Source organism: Caretta caretta, chromosome 18 (assembly GCF_965140235.1).
Source record: "Caretta caretta isolate rCarCar2 chromosome 18, rCarCar1.hap1, whole genome shotgun sequence".
NCBI classification, from domain to species: domain Eukaryota; kingdom Metazoa; phylum Chordata; order Testudines; family Cheloniidae; genus Caretta; species Caretta caretta.
This window is the reverse complement of record NC_134223.1, coordinates 13,306,739-13,331,214: the sequence shown is the minus strand read 5'-3', so window position 1 is coordinate 13,331,214 and position 24,476 is coordinate 13,306,739. Positions and strand designations below refer to the sequence as shown.

The 24,476-nt window shown below is 47.7% G+C and overlaps 3 protein-coding genes across 5 annotated transcripts in view; all 3 read left to right on the top strand.

The window, feature by feature from the left end:
• TMEM201 (transmembrane protein 201) overlaps positions 1–16,645 on the top strand; it is a 52,553-nt gene extending 35,908 nt beyond the window's left edge. Inside the window, exons 7-13 of one of the 3 annotated variants that reach the window (XR_012665446.1) lie at positions 86–309; positions 6,154–6,225; positions 7,271–7,405; positions 8,724–9,014; positions 9,617–9,748; positions 10,211–10,554; positions 15,729–16,645. Coding sequence is in view for 2 of the 3 variants with exons in the window: in XM_075121156.1 (XP_074977257.1) it covers positions 86–309; positions 6,154–6,225; positions 7,271–7,405; positions 8,724–9,014; positions 9,617–9,748; positions 10,211–10,308 (952 nt within the window). In the remaining variant the exon portion in view is untranslated. Of the gene's footprint in view, positions 1–85; positions 310–6,153; positions 6,226–7,270; positions 7,406–8,723; positions 9,015–9,616; positions 9,749–10,210; positions 14,490–15,728 lie in introns of those variants that run through there. The other 2 variants (XM_075121156.1, XM_048824602.2) reach the window with 2 other exon arrangements.
• A 3,696-nt stretch (positions 16,646–20,341) lies between these two features.
• The window catches only part of PIK3CD (phosphatidylinositol-4,5-bisphosphate 3-kinase catalytic subunit delta), a 91,135-nt gene continuing 87,000 nt past the window's right edge, over positions 20,342–24,476 (top strand). Inside the window, exon 1 of the mRNA XM_048824589.2 lies at positions 20,342–20,611. The gene's annotated coding sequence lies outside the window, so the exon portion shown is untranslated. The remainder of the gene's footprint in view (positions 20,612–24,476) is intronic.
• LOC125624211 (forkhead box protein L2-like) lies at positions 20,623–23,388 on the top strand. Its single transcript, XM_048824611.2, has one exon. The coding sequence runs from the start codon at positions 21,047–21,049 to the stop codon at positions 21,779–21,781; it is 735 nt and encodes a 244-aa protein (XP_048680568.1). The 5' UTR covers positions 20,623–21,046; the 3' UTR covers positions 21,782–23,388.

Below are 24,476 nucleotides of genomic sequence, written 5' to 3'. Positions count from 1 at the left end.
TTTTTGTGCATCTGTGAGAGCTCAGTGAGCAGTTGATGCTGGAATTTATCCCTTGCTGAATATTTGTCATGCATATCATTTACAGGTTTATTTCCGGGGATTCGGTCACTCTGTTCCCCAGTGGCTCTGGGATTGGTTTTCCTTGTTCCACTGGCTCGCCGTCTGTTTTTATCCCAACGCCCCCCAGCATCCTCCAGCTGACGAACCAGCAGTTCTTCAGATCCCCACGCAGAGCTTCCTCTTCCTCGCTCCCTGGACGTCTGAACAGGGCCCTCTCACTGGGCACCATCCCTTCTCTAGCCAGGACAGGTAAGGCATGCACCACATTTCTGCACCTGATGGAAATGAAAGCGTAGCTGTGTTCATACTCGAGTGGGAGTGAGTCATGGAATCCCACCCACTGTAATGCGCCTGGCCTGTTGCCTAATAGACTAGTAAGTCTAGTTAGAGGTCATTGTTGTGCACTGTATGATGTTGCTTGTAAAAGTGCAAACTGAGTGGTGAGTACTACTTATTCGGAATAAGTCGCTGCACGCTGGTGGGCAGTGACGAGTTGGGCGTGCACACACTCTCCTTGCAGGTCTTGCACGAGGTGTCTCACAGATACTATAGGCACAGCATGTATAGCATAGGGCTTGCTTCTAAGATGGTCAGCCTGCCGGTTCGGTATAACTGATTCTTCAAAGGCAACAGAGAGTCTGTAAGCTGGCGCTCGTGCACATAAGCTAATTCTTATTGCCCGGGTGGCAGCTCTTGATAAGAGTTACGTGTAAATGATTTTCATTGATCCTTGGGTGGTTGCAGTCCCTGTGGTGCAGAAGAGTACCATACAATGCTCTTCCATGGCTATTGGTCAAGCGGTTGATTTTAATACTAGACGACTAACTTTGGTATTGTCACCACCTAGGTAGAGCAAAGGAGCTCTTAGGTTGGTAGGTGAGTAGCTGTGGGTGGAGTTGGTGGAGCTGGGAAGCCAGAACAAAGAGCATTGCCCCCAGTGACTGACCCGCTTAATGTTTCCAGTCAGAGGTTCTCTTTGTGTTTTCCAGAGAGTTCCGTTCCCCAGCAGTGGACTAGATTGAAAGTTATTAATTCTCAGGAACTGTAATCACAAAAATCATGTGAGGAGAGGATCAGTCGCTCAGATTTGTATTTCAGGTGTGTCACTATGTCTCCTTTAGGGCCTTTCAACCCAAAGCTCTCCATGAGCTGCAGACACAGGGCTTGCTTTGCCCACTGTTGACACACAAGGCAGTGACCGGAATGCCTCAGCCCCAAAGCACAGCTGTCACAGTATCAGGGATCACTGCCCCCATATTCCTCCCTCCGTGGTCCACTCCAGGCGTGCCCAGTCAGGACTCAAAACTCTTGCCATTGCCTGTCTCTGGGTAGAGACCCTGTTTCCACTGCCTTCTGACCAGGGGTTTTAAGGCTGCACAGCCCCTGCCTTACACTGTGATACCCCCAGCAAGCCAGACTGCCTAATGGCCAGCGCTGATGCTTTGCTTTCTCTCCAAGGGCTATGACCGGTGTGATTTACCAGTCATATAAATTGCTGTTCTAAGCAAGCACATTTATTCCTAAAGCGGAAACGTCACTGAGAAAACATAATAAAAACAATAAACACATTTAAACGTACCAGGAGTCACCCATCTGTCTTATGGGGCCCTAGGAGGTCAAAGTCTTCTCAACTCCTCCGCAATTGCTGGGACCCTCCCTTGACTTATAGTCAGTGTCTGTCTCAGCAACAGGCCAGTAGCAAAGGCCAGGATGGCAGTGTCAACCTTTCTGGGATTTGAACCTGTGGACTCAGGGAATTGTGTTTGCTGCAGATCTGATCCTTAGACCATTGAACCATCCCTCCAACGGGCGTTTGAGGTAGGCTGCAGAGAGCAACATTGCAATGTTAACTTGTTACCAACTGTCAGATTGAGCCTGTCTTTGAAAAGTGACTCTTGCTTAACTATCTCCTGGTTTTAAAGCCTCAGCTGTCCCTGACTCAGGGCTCATCTACGTGAAAAATTCTATAGTGGCCTAGCTGCACCATGGGTTCTCTCGTCAGCCTGGGTAATCCACCTCCTCGAGAGGCAATAGCTCTAGTGCAGAGTACTCTGATAGAAACACTGCCTCAGGATGTCTGGGTGGGCTAGATCTTGTCCTCAAAGCCTCCTAAGAGACTCTGGTCTCCAATTCCTCGTAAAGGGGCATCTGGGTCTCTTAGGGCAGCTTGCAAAAGTTTAGCCTCCACATTTGTGAAGAGAGGGAAAGATCAATCATTGAGGATGACTACCAATGTAGTGTGGATCCTTGCCCTCAGTGGGAGCCCTCTTCCAAATGAGCTGTCATGGGAGATCAAATTGCCTTTGTTTTGAGGGTGGAGGAGAGAAAGCAAATATTTTACCCACAGGTGGTTGTGCAGTGCATTAGAAGTATTTTTTGGCCGGGGGGAGATAGGAAGCTTAATAAAAGTCAGACTCTTAGAGTGGGACATTCCCGTCCTCCTCAGCAACAGAAGCGTAAAACACACTGCTCAAATCTGTCATCTGGACCAGTGTGCTGTAACTGGAGCCAGAAGTGTCTGGGGAGAATTTACAGCCATCAGCAGGGTCTTGTATTCCATACCCCGATTCCAGACCTGCTCTGGTAGTAGTTCTGAGTGTCTCTGAGGTCTTTTAAACACCCTAACAAGTGCCCCAGCCTGTGGTCTCCATTTCACAGTCGCGATCCGGGTCTGTCTCAATTTAAACGTACACTTCCAACACACCCACTCTTTTCCTGGAGGGTTTTTTTTTTAGGAACGTGTTTAGAGGAGGCAGGTGAACAGAACTGTTGAGTTTAAATAATAGTAATTACAGTTTAAATCTCTGCATGTGAGGGAGAACCAGGCTGCAAAGCTGCAACGTTTTCTGGTGGGTGTTTTTTTGTTTGGTTTGGTTTTTTTTTTGTTTTTAAATGTGAATTCAGTGTCAGTCAAAGGTACAAACTTGACAGCTCTGGAGCTTGAAGACATCTAAAATAAGTGCAACCCAGGCAGCAATGATGCAAACATCCCCTGCATGCTGCCCATCCAGCATGCTCAACCTTCACCTATTGTGGTATCTTCTAGGCGTGAAAGAGTTCAGTTCTTGGGCCACTGTCAGGTGGGGGGGAGGCGTGAGCTAATTACGATAGTGGTTGTGGGAAGAAGAGTGGAGCTGTCTTTGTCTTAAAGTAACTGAACAAAACGGGCCTGAGTCACTAAGTTAGCTTCTCCTAGTCTGAGACCGAGGTCTTGTCTACATGACAACTTACTGCATGGCAAGGCGAGCGTGAATCTGCCGTGCACCAGCTTGCTGAGCAGGAACTCGTGTAAACTAGCCCTGATTTATCTGTTTCTCACTGGAGTACATCTGCTTGCGGGTAAGGCTGCTTTTTCTCACTACAAACTGATGGGGCAGAGGACTGGGCCATCTTTTAAGTCTGATTTTATTGTGCACAAACACAGCTGCAACCCCCCACGCTCCCGGTTTTGTACTGTCTGGCTGGGAGGGCCTCTGACTAGAGTCTGTGCAGTGCAGGGAAGATTTATAAGCCTGAGGGAAGATTGTCTCCTACCAGTGCATTAAACCTCAGCCCTAAATTTGTTCTTGAAACCAGCAAGCACATGCTACTCTCCATCCAAGGGAAGCGCTGCCCTGCCCTGTCAGTGAGTGATTATCAAGGGTCAGAGGCCAAGCCACTGATGGGTTCTAGAATAACACCACCGTGGTAAGAGCAGCCGAGCCTTTTTTGTTCAGTTTGACTCGTGCCACCAGCTGCTCTCCTGGATCCATCAGGAACAGTTGAAAGAACAGCTGTGCAAAACCTTTCAGCTGGACGGTGGCTTTTTGGCATAGCATTCTTCTTCCTATTCCTTTACAACTGGGGACAGCAGGTGCAAATCTGCCATGCAGCTGTGATTTTCCCCCCCCCCCCCCCCCCAACTCCACCATACTTTTGCTTGGCCTTGCTGCTCCAGGCTGAGGCACCGGGGCTGAGCAGTGCATGGAAGCTTGCCCTGTCTGTGCCGCATCTCTTCTGTGCATAACAGGGCTTTCAGTCTCCAAACCCATTTGGCACCTCTAGCAATATTTATTTAAATAGCTTTGTCCCAAAGGACAATGTCAGGACTGAGGTTTTGGGGATAACGCTTGGGTCTCCTGGTTCTTGCAGCTTTATTTGAACTTTACCATAGGTTCCTCGCTGCACATCCAAAGACGCAGATGGAAATTCATGTGATTCTGTCACTAGAACGTGAGAGAGAGTTGCATGCTCAGTCATGCAGGAGAGGGTGGAATCTTTTCTCTACCTTCCATCCTTTAAGATCGTGACAAGCCACACCATGGTGCAAATGCATGGCAGGAAATGTGCACCTAATGGCCCTTGGCTCCCTGGTGAGGGAGCCACATGCAAGCGACTGTTGGGAGCTGGTACTGATGCTTTCTAAAATAGCACTGAGCCCGCAATGCATTTAAGGTGCTGTGCGGTCCAGACCCATCGAAATGCTGAAGTCCCTGCCAAAGCAGGGGACGCGCCAAGCACAGGGCTTAGAACCTAAAGATCCTGGCTCAGTTAGTACTTTTGCAATCAGAGAGAACTGGAAGGGTCACTTGAGTAGAGGTGGGATCCTGAAAGTAATGGGCACCACAGTAAAGTCCCGTAAGTTACTGGCTATGCAGCACAGAGTGGTAGAATCTTCTGCTGGTGTCGGTTAAACCACAAGTCTCCTTGCCAGCTTCTTCCTTTTTCTCCTCCTGCTGCCTTCTCAGACCCTCTCCCCAGCTCTTTGTCAGGCCAGCAGCTTCTTAGTTCATTTAAAATACAGAGCAACTCAAACAAGGATAAAGATCCTCTTGGGAAGCACCAAGGGTCATAGATTTGTCCATAGCTATAGAACGAAGGAGCAGGCCGCGCGCAGCACCTGCAAAGGCTGTCTGGGGAACATGGGAGGGGAGGGGGCGAGTTCTCCTCTCTCGCTGCTGTGGGACTCTCAACCTGCCTCCTACCCAGAACTTTTTTGAAGTTTGCTGGCTGCTTCTGTTCCCCTGCAGCCAGGCAGAGAAGGGATCCCTTTCTGCACACAAGGCCCGAGGGAGGACTTGTGCACTCAGTGTGCTTGGATTTGCCTTCGCACTTCTCAAGCATTTACTTGGAGCTGGCTCCCCCTACAGCACTGAGCATTTCCAGCTCAGGCAGGAGAACTGAACCATAAAAGGCAGGGGATGCAACTCCGAAATAGTTACTGAGCAGCCTTGGTCGCCAGAAACGCTCTCACACAATGCATCCATTGCTCAGACTCTCTGAGAAGCTGAGACATATGGTGTAGTAATAACACCATATGTTTCTCTCTCTGTGTCCTCATCCCAGATAGTTTAACCCTAGTTTTGCCAGTCAATGAAATGCAGCCACTTCTAGGGGCAAAGGTGACAGTTGTTCAACACCACACTGCACAGTAGGGCAGGGAATAAGAAGGGGGAATGTTGAATTGAAATGGAGGGCCCTTCACTCGGCAGTGGGCAGGACCCTGGGGTGACACCCTATAGGGTCTTAAATGGGCTTTTGGTCTGAGCCACATCTTGTGAGGGGGGTACTATGGGAGCCAGTCATGAGGGGCTTTATCGAGGATTTAAGGGAAGGGAGGAAAGGAGGCGCAGAGAGGGAAGCAACAAATGGGGCCAGGATCACTCTGACTATGGAACTAGAGCTAGAAGTGGCTTAGCCTTAGTCCATGCAGCTTTACTTCGGCAGTGGTTACTCTTCCACCGGGTCCCTGAATGCTACCCGGCTGCCTGGGTCCAGGTAATTAAGCTGAGTTTGTCTTCAGCAGCTTGCCCTCTGCTCGCCCTCAGTGGGGGTGGAAGCCAACTCTATAGCAGAGGGGTGATCTGGATGACTGAACACTCAAACCCCTGTGCACCTCGGGCCTGTCTCCCCTTAGCCATGGTGTGACAGCTTGGGGTTATGAAGAGCCCCTTTTAGCAGAGCACACGACAGTCCTGGGAGGAAGTTGCTGGAGCTGGTACATTAACCTGGTACATTAACTTGTGTTAGCGAGGCTGGACAACACAGGTGCTTTTCTTGGTGCTTGCTACAGTATTTAGCACCTATGCTGAGTTTCTTTGGTTTGCTTTTTAGATTCTGGCTACTTGTTCAGTGGAAGCCGCCCGGCGTCCCAGGGGTCTCAGTCTAAGGAGTCGCCTGCATCAGGTAAGGGCAAGAACTTTCAGTGCTGAGACTCCCAGGGGTTGAAATGACTTGCTAAAACATGTGGTAGAAGGTTAACCCTATTTCTTCCCCATCTCTTTCCTCCTGCCCACTTTCCAATGAAAGGTCAGAATAATCATTAGTAAGATTGAAAGTAGCACCTTGTAGCCTGAACTGAGGCTCAGATCCCCATCACGCTAGGTGCTGTACTTCCACACAATAAGGAAACCCTTGCCCACAAAAGCTTACAATTAAGTAGACAAGACAGACATAGAAAGGATGGAGCAGTTATGTGACTTACCCAGTGGGCTACAGCATCTGCAGTGGAATCAAGAATTGAACCCAAATCTCTAGTGTCTAGTGCAGTGCTTTAAACACAAGACCAGCCTTCCTTGGATTTGGATCTGACCTTAACATGATGCCTTCTGAGTGGGTGAGGGTCAGAGTGACTTCCAAACACTATTATTTTTCCAGATCATACAGCTCCAAAGGTCTCTGCAGTGCATCTCCACTGCTAAAGTCCTTCCCTGTTCTCTCACCTACCAAAGTCAGGATCACGGTTTGCTAGTGTAGTGATGCATCAACAGTGCTACAGCTATAAGTCCTCTGCATCGCCCTTTATAAAACCTTATTGCAAATGGGAATACAAAATGGGCTGGAAAATCTAGTATTTCAGAGAGAGAGAGAGAGACACACACACACACACACCTTTTAAAGTCTACATTTAGTGCCAGAGAGAGCCCTGTGGGCTCTAGGCACCTGCATTGGCAGCAACGGTGCAAGTATGTTGCATTTCAGCCCTGATCTGGAGGGCAACACCTCAAAGCTAGGAGGGAAACTTATTCTCCATGCCCGCTCAGTCCTTGGCCTCTTCCTAGAGACTGGCCAGTTGCAACAGTTTTGTTGCCCACTGGGGTGTGGTCAGAGACTTCTGCTATTGCTTGGGATGTTACACGCACAACTGGACCTTGAATTGGCTCAGTCACTTCGTGGCAGTATAGCTTGCTGCCATGGAAGAGTTCAGGTTCTCCATTTCTTGGGCCAACAGGGACGGGGAATGCTGCAGAAGTAGCATCATCCTGCCTCGAGGCAGAGAAGAACAGGAAGAGGGTGCATGTGTGGGCTGGAGTGCTTTATCCCTGCAACAAGTGTATGCAGTTACGGTTACCTGGCTTGGAGAGAGGTGAATGTTATTTAGGGCCACTGAGGAAGAACTGAAGAGTAAAGGGTAAAAGCTACTCTGTGGTATCCCCAGGCTTCACGTTCTTTTGATAGCTGCAGAAATATTGGAAAACATGTAAAAGCTGAGATCTCACTGAGTGATTTCAAGCTTTCCATCTGCAGCTCTTTTCCTCTTTCTTTAGGTTTTGTTTTGTTTTTTTTTCCCCCTGTCCAAGGAACTGATTATCAAACTTCTTTGTCTGCTGTGCCTCTTCGCTGCCCCATCATACCGGTGACCTGTCTGTTGCACTTCTGACCCCAGACAGACCTTCTGTCCCCGTCTGGATCCCTTGCCTCTGCATCAAGTTTGTACTGCCCGTGTTTTAACAATCCGAACGCAGCTGCAGTCTGGGTTAATTCCCTGCCCACCCCCCACTTTCCTGGTGTACTCTTCAAACAAACGGTCTGAAAGTATCTGCCAAAATCACTCCTTTAAAAATAAGCTGCATGCAAAATGTAAACTCCACTGAAGGAGCCCAGCGACCAGACCCAAAGCGGGTGTCGGGCCATTAAAAACTTACCTTCTCTCTCCTGTTCTAAGTGTTCTTCTCCCCTCCAAAGTTACCCCATTGTGATGCACCAGCATGAACCATGATGTGACATCGTGGTTTCAGTACCAGAAATCCCAGCTGAATTTTCTCCATTGAGTTCCATGATAGATGCTGGGGTGATGGTGCAGTAGAAGTAGCTGATCTGTGGCTTGGGGAACCTTAAAGGGTGGAAAGGGTAAGAGTGGGTTGAACCTGGGCTGCATGAGGTGAAAAGTTCAGTGAACGGAGAGGAGAGTTGACCTTCTAACCTCCTGTTCTGTTGGGCAACAGAGAATTTAAACGATCTCCATTTAAACAATCTCCATTTCTAAAGACAAGTTGCACAGATCTAATGCATCATTTTATAAGTCAGCTTAGTCAAATTGCTGCAACGCTTGTGTATAGACATAGCCTTAACAAAGTTAACTGAGGACTACTATGATATGCCTTGTTTCCCCAAGTTCCTTTGCAAAGATAGAAGTTTTTGGCTCTGACCCTAGGAAACAGCAGAGAATTACTTTTGAATCCCTCCCCCGCCCCCCCCCCCCCACCGCCCCGATCTTACAATGTGTGTTCTCAGAGTAAAGAACGGGCATAGAGGAGATGCTCCGGTCACTCATAGCACAGCAAGGACTTTTTGAAATGAATAGGGACACATACACACCCTCCTCTCGCAGACTGGAGAACACATCCACCACATTTCCCAGCCTAAATCCCCTCTCTCTGCGCCCCGGCGCGTCTCCATTTCAGAGTACTACTCCCTGCTGTCTGGAAGCTGCGCCCCATCCCCCATCCCATCTCCAGCACCTTCGGTGGCTGGCTCCGTCACCTCCAGCTCCGGCTCGTTGCATTACCGCCGGCCCCTCATCAGTCCTGCACGCCTGAACCTGAAAGGGCAGAAGCTGCTGCTTTTCCCATCCCAGAGTGACGCCCTGCACACACCGACCAGCTTGGATGAGCCTCCGCACCCCGACAGCAATGTCTTCGCTGCTGAGCTGACCCTGTTCCCAAAAAAGAACCTCCGTGAGCGTGGAATGCCTGGTACGTGCCTGACCTCTTCCCCAGCATCCAGTCCAGTCACAGTCGGTCAGCTTGCAAGCTAAGCAGTTGGTAAAAGGAAGGGGAGACCATCAAGGAAAACCCAAGTGGTACCGATGGTTCAGTAGCTGAGAGTCCCTATTGGGTCCAGTGGCCCTTTGTGTACCACTGTAGGGGGTGGGTAAAATTAGGGGGCCACTGTACTGCTGGAGGCCCTGTCCTTCAGATTCGAGGTGAAACCAAGATCCTCTCCACTTGCCATTTAAGATCCCATTGTTGTTATTTATTTTTATTATTTGGATGATCATAGGTGCTTTCACATGATTAAGGGTGTTAACCCAATTGTCCTGACCACATTCTAGCTTAAATAATTACATTCTGACTTCTGAAATTCATCCAGCCATTGCAGTTGTGGTAAGATTGTTTGTTTCACACTGATGAATTATGCCAAAGAGCTCCTGGATTTGTCTTTTGTCTTCACTTCCAGTCCTAACCTCTTGTGCAGCACTGCTCTGCAATGTTTCACCATCCAATTCTGGCCACAGGCTTATAATTTCCATTGCATCTGTTTTTTTCTGATGGTGCCTCTTCCTCTCCTCTCGCAGATATGAGGTCAGTCATGGAAAGAGGGAGTATTTGCAGTAATAATTCTATCAAAAAAGAGGATAATTCATCACATTCATCCACCTGTGTGGTGGACACAACCACCAAAGGAGAAGACTCAGCAGGCTGGAGAGGTGAGTGGCAGGCTGTGTGTGTGTGTCTCAGAGAGAGAGAGAGAACGAACTGTTCATTGTGTCTAAGTGACTTGGCAATAATCAAACAAAAATAATTGGCAGAGACAGGAGAAGGCGGCAGATCTCCTCTGTGCCAGTCCTGTGCCTTTACTACAAGGCTCTCCTTATTCCTCAGATTGTCAGAGAAACACTGAGCACTGCAGTGTTCTCCTGGGTCAGGAAACGGTGGGTGAGATTAGAAGGGAATGGGAAAGAATTGGATGGAGAAGTACATCAGAGTCTTTCCTGCCTGGATTGTGGCTGGAAACCTGGTTCACCAACTTCTGATCCGAATAAAAACATTGGGCCTGGAAAGGGAGACTTCTGTTCATTGTTATTTAATCAAGTTCCTTACCAGTTCTTACTGGCATCTTCTTTTCTTTTTTTTTTTCCCCCCTCCCTCCCGTCTCCGCCCCTGCAAAGGTCATTTTGGTAACTCCACTATCCGAGGTCTCCTTGCCGTGAGCCTGACAGCCAATGCGATCTTCACATCAGCCTACCTCTACCAGAGCCTGCGCTGACCTGCGCCGCCCCGGCTCTTCGTGGCGCCACCTACTTCCCAAGAGACTGACACGAGAACAATTCAACCGCAGCTTTGGTGTCTTATGGCCATGCCACAGGCGCATGCTGCTTATCAACCACTGCCTGCCAGGCTGCAGGGACACCGGGCCAGACAGCTGCTGCTGCCACCTCGGAGCAGAACGTATTGAAGGGCTGTTGTGATGCTGGAGGTGGCCAGCGGGACTCTTCGTAATACCCAGCTCAAGGTGAGAGGTCAGCTAACGTCCCTTGCACCTTCTTTCTAAAGAATCTGTCTGCGGCATGAACCGGAGAAGATGTAAATGACCTGGTTGGCTTTGTCTCACCCCATCTTTCCCACCTATTAACCAACCTTGGATGGACGGTCATGATGGAATAAGAAGAATTTGAACAATAAGTTGGAGACAAGAAGCAGGACCTGGTCTTCAATTATTGAAATGGCTTCCCCAGCCTGGTTTCCTTGTTGGCACCTATTCTCCCTCCCTCTCACTCTCCCCGGTTCTGTTCTATATGAATGGTTTTATGTCCTCCTTAAGGTTTCCGGAACCCATAGTGGGGACCTTAGCTGCTCTGTGATTCTCTTGCTGTGTGTGTGTGTGTGTGTGTGTGATCTGCTGTCTGAGGTCTCTAGCCAGTTGCCTTCCTGCAATTCTGGCTCCCGGTAACCATTCATGTCCATTGCTCAAACCAGTACAGCTGCTGTAGAGCTGGGCACATCTGCATTAAAAAAGCAAACCCATGCTTTTCGCCTCGCCAGGAGGTGCCAATACTACTGTAATATGTGCCCTGATGCGCTTGCATCGGGCCTCAGGAGCTCCAGGCTGCAGCTCTGACTGCTGATGTGTTTGCTGACATTGGGAGCTGCACAGCTTGTCCTTACTGTAAACCACATAAACATACTGTTTTGGAAACTGTGTGAAGAGCACTTCTAACAGGGAGGAGTCTGATAACATGCCCCACTCTAGAGGCCTGGCTCCTCATGGTTGGTGGAGGCCTTTATCATTCACTATTTAAGGTATTGCCTTCTTGGCTAAACTGCAAGTCTGTCTCAGCTAGAGATGCACCAGACCAGCTAAACGTCCAGGATGTCCCTTAAAATCCATGGTGCTAGCCCAAGACTTTCAAAAATAGTTTCTAATTTTGAAAGTCTCCATTTTTTGGGTGTCCAACTTGAGATGCCTTAAAGGAGCCAGGTAATTTTTTTCCAGAGGGTGAGTGTTCAGCGCTCCTTGGAAGTCAGGTGCCTTTAAGGTGTCCAGTTGGACACCCAAAATCATGGGCATGTCTGAAAATTATGGCCCCAATGTCTAAATTCCTCCATCCCAACCACATGGCACAAAGGGAGACCTGGCTGGCCCAAAGGATGAGGCCTCTGAAGCATGACAGGACTCTGCCCAGAACCTTCCTGTGGTTCTGGTCCTGTTCTCCTTTTGGTCTTGAATCCTCTTGCCTCTCCACATCTTCTTCTGTTTTGGATCTACTGAATTGCGCTTGCCATGTCTCTTCCCCTCTGCATGCCCTTCTACTGGCTACTTTGGGCATTCCTCCTCCTCCTCCTCCTCCACAACCAACCACTGTGGTAGTCTGTTGGCGATAACAGACTTCCCTATTAATCTGAAAATCTCACCTCATAGTAGAGATCTGGTGCTTAAGAAACTGCTTTTCCTTCATGTTGCTTATTGAGCCGTCATGCCCTCTCCTAGGACAAACAAAGTGATAACCAAACACACTAATCAATGTGCTGCCCATCCAGGTAAGTGGCCTTTATTGCTGGTGACTCAAGTCTTGCTCTCCCTGTGTCTCTGCACCTATTCTTGCATTATCTTAGCAACCTTCTTATAGCCCCTATTGGTCCGTGAAGCCCTCCTACTGCCTTCTCCTCTCTCTCGTCACATGCAGGAGACTGACTGACTGCCACGGGCTCTTATCAAGAGATTGTGGAAGCAGGATCTCTGACTCTATAGCTTTGTCTGGACCCTCCTTTGGTGTTCTGGCCTGGCTGTCTACCAGGCAACTCCTTCCCCACGGCCTAGATTCAGACTAGCAACTGTATCAGAAATAGTGGGCCATGCCGTATGCTGATTAGTAACTCTTTGTAACTTGCATTAAATGTTTCCCATGTTTGGGCTAGTCTGCGACCTCACAGTGGTGAGATTTGTGTCCCTCTGATGTTTCTTTGGGTTGTATTTAGTGTTCATACAGGCAAAAAACTGGTAGTGGCATTCCACAAGCATTCTCCATACCGCTGTGGCCCTGTAACTCACTCCTGACCCGCAGCAACCCGTGGTATCCTGGTCAGGGCCCCTTGTCCTGACTTTTGGCGTGCCCACATGCTCCTAAGTGGAGACTGGCATGCCGTAGAGTACGGTGGTCTTGTATGTCTTATTGTGATAGATGTGCACTGTGACTTTGCTTATGCTACGAAATTAGTTTCACTTCTCACCTCACGGTCTGTGCTGTATTTACCCACCGCCACATCTAGCACGTGGCCCCACTTCACATGGTTTTTATTTGTCCCCACCAAACTCCAGTGCTGGATTTGCCCCTGTCTAGCATTTCTTCTTTGTTCCCAGCACCCGCGGCTCTGTAGACTCCCAGCCCCTCCTTTCTTCCTCTTGCATGTTTCTTGTTTCAGGAACTCCCTGATTCCATTTCTGAATCTGCTGCCAGGAGGTTGGGCTCCTGGCCAGGCATTTAGGTGACCCTGACTGAAGCCGTTTTAAGACTTTTTGGATGCTCTCACTTAAGAGGAAATTCACAAGCCCTTTCAATCTGGTGCTAGAACAAAGCAGGAGCGATGCTATTGCTGATGCAGAGCCTTCACTGTTGTTGCTGTGTGTGCATGTGTGTGTATAAATGTTTGAAGAGTTTGTTCATTTTGAAAGATCTGAGCCCATGTTTGTCACTATATTGTCAGCCCTAATCCAGCTACTGGACAGTATGTCCATCCTGCTGCTGCTCTATATAATGCTGGTTTGGAGGAATCAAAAAAATGGTTCCCCGGTCAAAATCTTTGTGCATGAATTGCTGGTGGCATGGGTCTTCGTACAATATTGTTCAGGGATGGAATTTTATTTTTCTAATTGTTTTTGCTGTAAAAGCCTTTTAGGGGTGGGGATGGATGTAAACTTTCTGTACATTAAACAAGATTTGAGCTTTATTTAAATAAGGTCAAGGTTGACTGAGAGGTGGGACATAAATGAACTCTTACCAAAAGGAACCTCAGCCCTGCTGCTGAATGATCACCCTCTCTCCTCCCCATCCTCCCTTAAAGATGCACACATCCTTCTTCTCTGTGTCCAGATTTATTATGCATGTCCCAAGACCCTGGAGAGTCTTCCCATGATGATGTCAGCTCTGAATTAAGGGCGGGATCTTGGATTCCCAATGCTACTTTTCAAGAGCGTAGCTGTATCAGCAGGTGTTGTGTATATTGTTCAGGGAGTGAAGAGAGTTTGGAGAACGAGTTGTCATATCCTATAATAGCCCAGACCTAGAGGTAAGCATTCCTGGCACATAAGCGGACTGAACTCGCTGCAGTTCAGCCCGCTTACTCAGTGGCAAATTTTGGCCAGTGAACGTCCAAATCCCACTCCCTATTCCTGGGTGACAGTAATATTGTGAAACATTGCCAACTAGTTGGGGGTCTCTAAAGTGATGCAGCTGGGAGCCTGTGCTGCCTCTGGATATCTCTGGATACTGCTATATTTCCCAACCACCCTTCCTGGAAATATCCTTGTCTTAACTTCTATCCCAGATGTCTGTAAGAACGTCAGAAAGCACCTATTTCGTCAGTGCAAGGAAGCTGTTTCCGCAAACGCTGCCTCCAGAAGTGACTATCAAATCCTCCGTGTCCTTGGATGGGTGGGGAAAGGTTTGAGGTACCTGCTGGTAGAAGTAGGTATTTGGGGAGGGGGGGAATGATGATAAAGCGGAGTCCTAAACCTTATCTCCTACTAAAGAAATGTTGTATGTTATCTGTATGCTTGCTTTGGGCTCTGACGCTGTACAGTTTAGTTATATTGTGCTCCAGTTACGGGGAAATCTGTCCCCAGGAGGTTTTTAGTTCATGCTCGGTGTTTAAAGAGGATTATTTTTCTTTAAAAAACAACAGAAAAAAATACCCCAAAAAATTTGAAATTATAAATCTCATTTAAATGTGTCTTTTATTTCTGTGTGTCCGCGCGCGCATGTGGGTGGGGGGGAGACCGCTGGTGTGTGAGCATGCGTACCTTGCAATCAAGCTGTGATCTCAAAGCTACGCAGAGTTAGCAGACAACTCAAGGCAATGCAAGTTGCCCCCATGCAGTGCCCCACCAATGAAATTCAACCCTGACCTGGAGGGAATCGCCTTTAGGGTGAGTGGGAAACTTGATAATCTTGCCCATTCGATTCTTTCTCCTCCATGGAGACTGCCAGTCAGGGTGTCGGTTGTGAATGGGAATTTTGTGATGTGGACAGGTATCTATTAGAAACTAAATTGAGACCCGCCAACAGGTACCATGTCAGCCACTGACCTGCCACAGAGCTGGTGGTAACTTTCATTTCTAGTTTGCTAGAACATCAGTAGTGAGAGAGAGAGAGGGTCTGTTTCCCATTATCAGTCATTTAATCGTCTAGACTCATCTCTGCTGGACATATCAGGTCCATTCATTAGCACAGAAGGTGTGATCGATAAGGTGTACTAGAAAAATTAGGGACTTCCCCTTTCAGTGCTTTCTTATTGATGATGTGTGTCCATCAAAGAAGCATTTTTCAAATTCTGCTTTACTATTCGGTATTCCTGCTGCCTACCTGTGGGGAAATGGACCAGAATGTCTTTTTAATGGGGAGAGTTTGTTCCTGCTAGCCCTGTATGGTCCTTTATTTATTCTCCATTGCCAGTCTGGACACCCAGTGGTAAGTAACTAGCCTATGAACCCAGTGCTAGTCTCACGCTCCAGCTAGCTAGCTGGGATGCACTATGCACGTTGGGTTTCCTTGTGCCAAATACAATGCAACTTAAGCATAGAAAAATGAGACTGGTGGATAGATACTGACATAACTGCCTAGCACAGTGGGGTCTCAGCACTGATGGGAGCCTTTGGACACCATTGCAGACTACATAATAGTTGATAAACACTGGTGTAATGGGAAACTGCTTTATAATCCTACTACCTAATGTGTTGATTTCATAGATGTATTCGTTTTAAAATGTCTTTGGTGCCTGATGTTAATTTAGAGGAAGTAAGTAAAAATGTGTGTCTTGGTGGCAGCACCACATGGTAATTCTCAAGATTTGTGTAAGATCAGGCCACTTGCTCCCTGCGCGTGCTGGGGCTCTGGAAGGATGACTTTCAGCTGGCTGGGTGGGATCCAAACTGCACGCCTCATGAGCTTCCCTCCTCTACCTCCGTTTCAGAGCAGTTGCTTGAAGGATGGGACTTCATGACAACCCAGAATGGAAGTACTACAACTCCAACATGGACTAAGCCAGTATCTTTGCATTACTACTGGAGTGTCCTGAGCCTCATTGTCATGGGGCCGGGCAAGATGAGGAGAGGCCTGTGATTCAAGGCAAGGAGGAGCCCCAGGTTAGAGAGCAGAGATGGGGAAGATTGAGAAAGATCGTGCTTGGAAGCCTGAGCCCCTCCAGGTGAAAGGAAAGCCATTTCGTGCAGCAAACTTAATGTTCTTAATTATTAGCCACATTCAGTTGCCTCTTTCAGTAGACTTTGTCATTTAATCTCCTTTGAGGCAGGGACTCCTGCTATTTGTAAGTAAAGCCCCTGGCACCAATGGGCCTGATCTCAGCGGGGACCTCTAGGCAATACTGTAATACAAATAGTAATTTGCCATTATGTCTTCCAGTGTTTCATAGGCAAAGGTGTGTATGTGAGAGAGAGAGAGAGAGAGAGAGAGTGAGTGAAGATGCTTAGATCCTGATCCTGCAATCCTGACACATGCAAGTAGTGCTATTTTCTTCCATGGCATTACTTCGCATGAGTAGGGATTAGTCATGTGAGTGCATAAGCGCTGCTAGATTCAGCCCCCCAAACGCCATATGTGCAAGCTCTTCAGTATCAAGGTGGTCCAATTATGACAATAGCCTTGTGATTTGTGTTCTCCTTTGGCAGGGTTTTGCTTATACTTGTCGGGTAAGCTTATGTTTTAATTTTGCAGTGGAAGTTAAAATTTTGGAAGATCTGAGTGGGTTAATCAGAGCTTCTTGTTTGAATGTAGACTTTAAAGACTACCACTTTTTTCCCCCCTCCTTTTATTGCTGGTGTTTGGCAACCTCCAGGACACATTAAAGCAAATGTGTTTTGTCTTTCTGAAGTTTCTCTGAAAATTTTTTCTATTTATTGTTATGGAATGGGGGTGCTAATTTCCAGACACTTTTTCTTCTGGTGTGGGAAACTTCTTTGTTCTTCAGTCTCTTTATTTTGTATGTTTTTCCCTTCCATTTAATGCTAGAATCTACTGGATAGTTTTCATTCCTTCTCATCTTGAGGGGGGAGGGGGGGCAGGGAGTGGGGGAGTTGGATAGGGCGTGGGGTCGGGGGGGGCAGTTAGGGACAGGGGTCCCGGGAGGGGGCGGTCAGGGGACAAGGAGCGGGGGGGGGGGAATTGTATGGGTCGGGTGGGTCAGGAGTTCAGAGGGGGGCAGTCAGGGGGCAGGGACCAGGCTGTTTGCAGAGGCACAGCCTTCCCTACCTGGCCTTCCATACCGTTTCGCATCCCCGATATGGCCCTCAGGCCAAAAAGTTTGCCCACCCCTGATCTAACCTAAATCTCCCTTGCTGCAGATTAAGCCCATTATGTCTTGTCCTACATTCAGTGGACAAGGAGAAGAACACTTGATCCCCCTGTCCCCTTTATAACAGCCCTTAACATATTTGAAGACTGTTATCAGGTCGTCCCTCCCTCAGTCTTTGTTTCTCTAAACTAAACATGCCCATTCCTCATAGGTTAGGTTTTCTAAACCTTTTATCATTTTTGTTGCTCTCCTCTGGACTCTCTCCAATTTGTCCACATCTTTCATAAAGTGTGGTGCCCAGAATTGGACACAGTACTCCAGCTGAGGCCTCACCAGTGCCAATTAGAGCAGGACAACTCCCTCCCCTGTTCTAAAAACAACACTCCCGTTAATACATCCCAGAATATTTGCCTTTTCCGCAATGGCATTGCATTGTTGACTCCTATTCAACTTGTGATCCGCTAGAACCCCCAGATACTTTCCAGCAGTACTACCTCTGAGCCAGTTATTTCCCCTCTTTCTAGCTGGGCATTTAATTTTTTTCTTCCTAAGTGTAGTTCTTTGCACTTGTCTTCATTGAATGTCATCTTGTTGAATTCAGACCAACGTTGCAATTTGTCAAGGTCATTTTCTATTCTAATCCTGTCCTCCAAAGTGCTTGCAACCCCTTGAAGCTTGGTATCATCTGCAAATTGTATATGCATGTTCTCCGCTCCACTATTCATTAATGAAAATATTGAATAGTACCATTCCCAGGACTAACCCCTGTCGCACCTACTACTCTTGCTCTCTCCCCCACCCCGTCAGTTTTACATCAAACCAATGATAACTACTCTGAGTATGGTCTTTCAAACAGCTGTGTCCCCCCCCCCACCTTACAGTAATTTCATCTAGACCACATTTCCCTAGTTTGCTTCTGAGAATGTCATGTGGGATTGTGAAGCCTTACTAAAATCAAGATATATCACATCTACTGCTTCCCCACTGTTCACTGAGAAGGAAATTTGGTTGGCATGATTTGTTCTTGACCAGTCCATGGTGGCTATTTCTTATCACCTTATTATTCTAGGTGGATACAAATTAATTGTTTAATAATTTGTTCCAGTATTTTTCCAGGTATCAAAGTTAGGCTGAATGGTCAATAATTCCCTGCATCATTTTCATTCTCCTCTTTAAAGATAGAATGCTTCAAGTTGATAATATTGCATCCTCATCTGTGAAGACTTCTGTACCTGGCTTATAATGATACAGCTGAAGAGTGATGTTTTGTTCGGTTTCTCCTTTTCAAATGCACTGAACTGCACCAATAGGAAGATATCAGAATAGCCCTAGAAGAGAATATTGCTGGACTCTCTAAAAGGGCTGCATTGTCCTTGTACCATGCAAACTTCTCATTTCAAACACTGTCAGGTATTACTGGAATTTCATGGGTCTACAGTTAAGAGCAGTGGTAGTGATGTATTCTCATTGCAGTGTGCAAAGACTTGAACACCATTGCAGAGGAGATGTACCTCCATAATCCATCCATACTTCCTTACAAACCAACCTCAACAGAAAAAAGAAAAGGAGTACTAGTGAAGCCTTTTCTTTTTGCGGCTACAGACTAACACGGCTGCTACTCTGAAACCTCAACAGAAACTGTTTCAAAGGAGAGCTATCAGTTGGTGGTGGGGATATTTCATCCTGAATATCTTTGTGCTATTTCTGTCCTCCTTACTTTATGGGGATTTTTAAGTCCGAGAGTGAAGGTGAGAGATTTAGTAATCAATTAAACGTATCATGACGGCTTTTGTGTGATCCACTAGCATCAAGCTATTGCTGCTTTGGATCTAAATGCAACAAAATGACACTCAAATACATTTCTCTTTCTTCATTTTATAAAAATTGTTTCTGCAGAACAGCGCCTCTGTTGCCCAGACAAACAAGCACCAATAACTTTATTAAATTAATGGCAAAGGTAGGTAAGGTTTTGACTTATAATTAAGACAGCTTTGGTTAGGTTAGGTAAGTGGTTAGAAGCAGCTGCAGAGGCTCTTTAAGGATCTAATGAGACCTGTTGTGTAACCAAAATCTAGACTATCCCTCTCTCATTGACTCTTACATTTTAGTGTTTGGTGAATTGTCGTACTTGTGAATGTGGCAGACTGTGATGAGACGGGCATAGCGTGGGTAGGAGTTGCCGTAGCACTGTAGTATTCTGCCACTATGCCGCCTTCACTTATGGGATCATCCAGCAGACCTCATCCTCTATCTATCTGATATAAGGGAGGCTGCTGGGGTTACTAAACTGGGGTTGGTGTAGGGTGGATAGAGTGCTAGATTGAGCCTGGTTGGCCACTTTGACTTGTGGCCTAACTCAGATCACTTTCTATGGAGGGTTCAAGACCCATATGTTGATTCCTTGGTGAATGGTAACTTTCTCAATGTGCTGACAGTAAGTAAACACTTTAAAAAAAAAAAATAGTGATTCCCCAATTTTACTTACTAGCCTTTCTCTATCTCACGCACTCTGCAAAACATATATAGTATAATTTGCTAATTTAATTTTCACATTTAATAGATGTATAAATTGACAAGTAAATAACTTTTATATTCACATGGTAGCATTGACCCACACTTTGCAATTCAAATATTGTTTACAGGTCTGCTCTGGTTGAAATCACTGGCAGAAGTCCTACTGACTTCCACCAGTGATTTCAACGGGAGGAGGTTTACCTGTCATTACTTTGAATTACTTAATAGTTATCTTTTCATAAGCGTAAGGGGTGTTGGCACTAATTTTAAACTTTACTGTGATAGACCTTAAACCCTCTTGCACTCTCTTCTTGGTCTTGGTTATCTGTGTTCAAGGCTTTCCCCATCAACTAACTCCCTTTAACTGCTTATCAAGGGGCCTTTCTTTTTGCTGCTGAATGTATAGTCACATCCAAGAAAGAGGCAAGTAGATGCTGCTCTGTGTATTCTTTTAAATTTACCATTAGGCCCACAGCTTTCTGTGCTGGAACAAAATGTCCCAGGAACAGTCTGTGGGTCCTGGAGCAGGACTGAAATACCCCCAGCATTGTCCAAGCTCAAGGCAATCCGTGCCCTTGGGAAGGGGCTGTGCTGCTGGGGGGGCTAGATACTGTTTGGTTCACTTGTTTTAGTGGCCATAGGGCCCCCCAAGAGTCCTCCCTCAGGCCAGGGCTGGGCTTGTGCAATCTCCCAGAATGCTCTGCTGCTGGCAGCTGAGGTACGAGAGCGCCTTGCAGCTGCCCTGACTTAAGGTGATGAGCGGGCTGCGCGCCAGGCTGCGCCAGCCCTGCCGCGGCGGCTTGAACGAGTTCCCTTACAAACAGTGCAGCTGCCCAGTGTGGACAAGGCCTTAGCTCACGCTCAGGGGCCGGGCCTACGGGGAGAGGGGATGTCTCGGCGCAGGGCCATGCTGCCCTGGGGCCCCCCTGCTGCCGGCCCTTCTCCCTGGACCCTGCCCGCAGCGGAGGACCGCTTCGGCCCCGACCCCGCTGTCTCTCCTGGAGGCAGGCGGCGGGGCCCCTTCGCAGCCGGTGAGTTTGTGCGAGGAAGGGGAGGGGGGGAACTCGCTTTCCTTACCCGCCTTTAACGCGCCCTGCAGGCTCTGCCCGGTGCGGGGAGAGGGCGGGGTCCAGGTGCAACCTCTTGACCTGCTGCTGTATTTGGGTTTGGTTTTTTGTTTGTTTGTTTTTGTTTTTAATGACAGCAAAGGCCTGACCTGGCCGTGACCCTAAACAACCGCCAGGAGCTCTGAGAGCCGGGGGGCGGCCCCCCGGCCAGGGCACAAGGGCAGGCAGAGCGCACGGGGCCGGGCGCAGACAGGAGCCCGAGAGGGGGAGCGCAGGGAGCCCAGGGCCTGGGACCGGGAGCCGCTCGCCCGGGCTGGGACCCAGAAGCGACCCGCGCAGCCGGGACACCCCCGGCCCCTTCCCCTCCCCTCCCCTCCTCCAGCGCCGTGCGCCGGCGCCATGGAAGGCGCGGGGTCCGGAGCGCTGGGCCCCCCGCCGGCGGGAGACGGGCAGGGCGCGGGGGAGGCCGCCCCGCAGAAGCCCCCTTACTCGTACGTGGCGCTGATCGCCATGGCCATCCGGGAGAGCCCGGGGCAGCGGCTGCCGCTGAGCGGCATCTACCAGTCCATCGCGGGGCGCTTCCCCTACTACCGGCTGGGCCAGAAGGGCTGGCAGAACAGCGTCCGCCACAACCTCAGCCTCAACGCCTGCTTCCTCAAGCTGCCCCGGGCGCGGGGCGCCGAGCGCAAGGGCAGCGACTGGACCCTGGACCCGGCTTTCCACGACATGTTCCAGCAGGGCAACTACCGGCGCCGGCGGCGGGTGCAGAGACCCCAGCGGGCCGCCCTGGCTGGGCCCGGCCCGGCCCCCGCCGGCCCGCAGCCGCCCGCCTACCTGCCCCGCCAGAGCCCCCCGGGCGCCTACCTGCTGGGCAGCGCCTGGGCGCCCCTGGGGCAAGCCCCGCCGGGCTGCCCGCTCAGCAGCGGCCGCCCCGCCCCGTGCCCGGCGCCCCTGGGCGGCTACGGCCCCTGCCCGCGGCTGCTGCTGCCCGGGGCGGTGGCGCATCCGCAGCTGAGCCCTGCCGCAGCGGGGTCCGGCTGCCCTTACCAGCAGCCCCCGGAGCTGCCCTTCATGCGGTACTGGGGGGAGCAGGAGAGACCCTACGGCGCCTTGCCCGCCGGCATAGACCTTTGACTCCTTGGCCATCGGACAGGAGAGGGCCCTGGGTGCTGCGCCCGGACCCTGAGAGGTGCCCCGGCCTTTCTCTCTCCCCGGGGGATCGGTATCGGAGCCCAAACAACCCCGTGTTCTCCCCTTCTCGCCGCTTCTACTCTGAGCGTTGCGGGGAGCGCTTGGATTGATCACGGGGACCCCTCCCGTGTTAACGCAGTAACCGGCAGGCGAGGTTTGATGCGCGCCGCCTCTAAAGAGGAGTCGTTGAAAGGCTTTTGGGGAGTCTCGCTGAAAGAAGGGGGTGCAAATTCGGTTGAAAGGGGAACCACCGTTCTGAGAAGAGGAGCCACATCGGAATGGACTTTGGAAGTGAGCCTGTACTTCCCTTGCTTTGGAAAGGGGAGGAACTGGGACAGTACCACATTATAAATGCAAACACAAGCATTAACTTTGAAGTCCAAATGAATACAGTGAGTTGTGCGTTTCACTAACAATATCAGGGCTCCGGAGATTCACCCTGCAGCTCTAATTCTCTCCAAACTGATTCTTCTCCGGGCAGAGGATCCTAGAGGACGTTATTTGTTCTGCAAAACTAGACCCTAATATTTTAGAAATTCCCTGTCTGCAAAGTATTATAAATAACCGTTGAATTTGGGGTCAAAACTTTCTTGTTCCAAAGAAAGAATGAAGAGTTTCAGGCTAGTTTCCTGTTACATAGTTATTGTAGAAGTGGTATAATGTGTTGTTTAAGTAAGAATAGTGTTAACGTTTTCAGAGACTTTTATTCGTGAAAGCCGCTTTAAAATACGCAGTTTCTGAGGAAGCATCAAGGACAATATATTTGAAAACGGTGGTTGGTACATCTGTTAGGAATTTAAAAACCTGTCTATTTTTTTTTTGGATTATTGAAGGGATTTAAAGTATGCTGCCTTGTTTCATTCTTTCCGGTGGCTCCTAAGAAACGTGAATTCTCCACTGCATAACCATTGTTTCTTTTATTGTGTTAAATTCAGTGGTACTAGTGAAACTGGAAATGCCTGACCTTGGGCTGTTATCTGTAAGCAAGAGAAGTTGATGAACTGATATTTCAGTTTTGTTAAGTCTGAGAAATTGTTTTGGGGACTGAAAGTAATGTGCTATCATTTTTAAAAGTGAAATGTAGTTACTTTCTGGAAAATACTTTTTGCAAATGTCCTTCAAAACTCAATTTCTGAACTTTTTTTTTTTAAAAGCGTTATGTAAAGGAATAACTTTATTTTTTAAAAAGATGCTAAATACCAAAGACACTTGGGATAAATGTTGTAATCCTTACGTTTTTATATTTAAAGAGAAACTATTTTGGTTGAAGTGAAGTCAGAGGCATTTTATATACTGTTCCTTGTTAGTATAGTTATTGTGAACAGGGTTATAATGGCAATGCAGCGGTCCTTTTGTTGTTTGAATTTCAGGAGTGGCTTCAGCTCTTTTCCTGTCAAAAAAAGATTCTAAACGCAAATAGTATTTCTAGTCGAAATCGCAGTTTGTTATAGAAATGAATGGTTGAGATACTATCAATATGCATAGCAGCATTTTCTGGTGTGTTACATTTTGAGACTTGTTTCAATAAATATTTGTTACTTTATAAAAAATATGGCTTTATTTAAACTATTTTTAATACTGTGTTGACTTCCCCCCCTCCCCTTGATTTAAAAGAATGTCACCCAAACTAGACCAGAGTTCTAATATTTAATCTTTAAAGTAGTTTTGAAGTTGTTGTTCTTCAAACTAACTTCCATAATACAACACAAACAAAATTTTAGCAACCTTAGTAGATTTTAGTTATGGGACCATCCGTTGGTGAAGCAAGTGTATATAAGAAATATCCATTTGTTGCAGTATTAAGATTTTCAGATAAATAAGTAATTTTCCACTGTTGCTTTAATGTGAACCCTAATATATTGTTCAACAGACCACCTGCTTATAGCTGAACTTTGGGTATTAAATGCAGAAAAAAAGCTACGAAGAAATAATTCTGGGATTTTACAGTGGATAATTCCATGGAAGGGGCTTTTCCCTCACTGTAGTTAATCTACTTTTTTGAGATGTGGTAGCTAGGCAGATACAAAAACCCTTCTACTGACCTAGCTGCATTTACCCGGTGGGGGGGGCTAGGTCGACCTCACTGCGGACGGTGCTCAGGATGCAAAATTGTCACAGCCCTGAGTAGCTTAGGTAGGTCAATCCAATTTTTAAGTATAGACCAGGCTTTTAAGTATAGACCAGACTCCCCTAGAAGTTAATGGAAGACAAAAGACAGACTATAGAAGAGGTAGCCAAAGGAGTAAAATAAACTGTAGACCCGAGATAAATACAATGTGTTACTGGAGCCTCTGCCAAGATGGATTTTTTTTTCCCCAGCCACTTTTGAGTTATCTGTGAGATACATGAGCGTGTGTGTGTGCACGCATGTGTTTTTTAAACTGAAAAAGGAAATTTTCCCCCCCCTCTCATAACTCAAAAATCTTTGAATGGTCTTTCCTCAGATTTATATATATATACTCTCTCTCTCTGTATGAAATACATATGAATTATAAAATATATTAAATAAAAACCTTAGGCTGGAAGCAGGGATGAAAAGTTTAGCCCCATAGATCTTTTCAGAACGTTATCACCAAGCAAAAAGAAGTTAATAATGGTAGTTCATGTTCTCTTAACATTTGCTGCCTTATAACATATA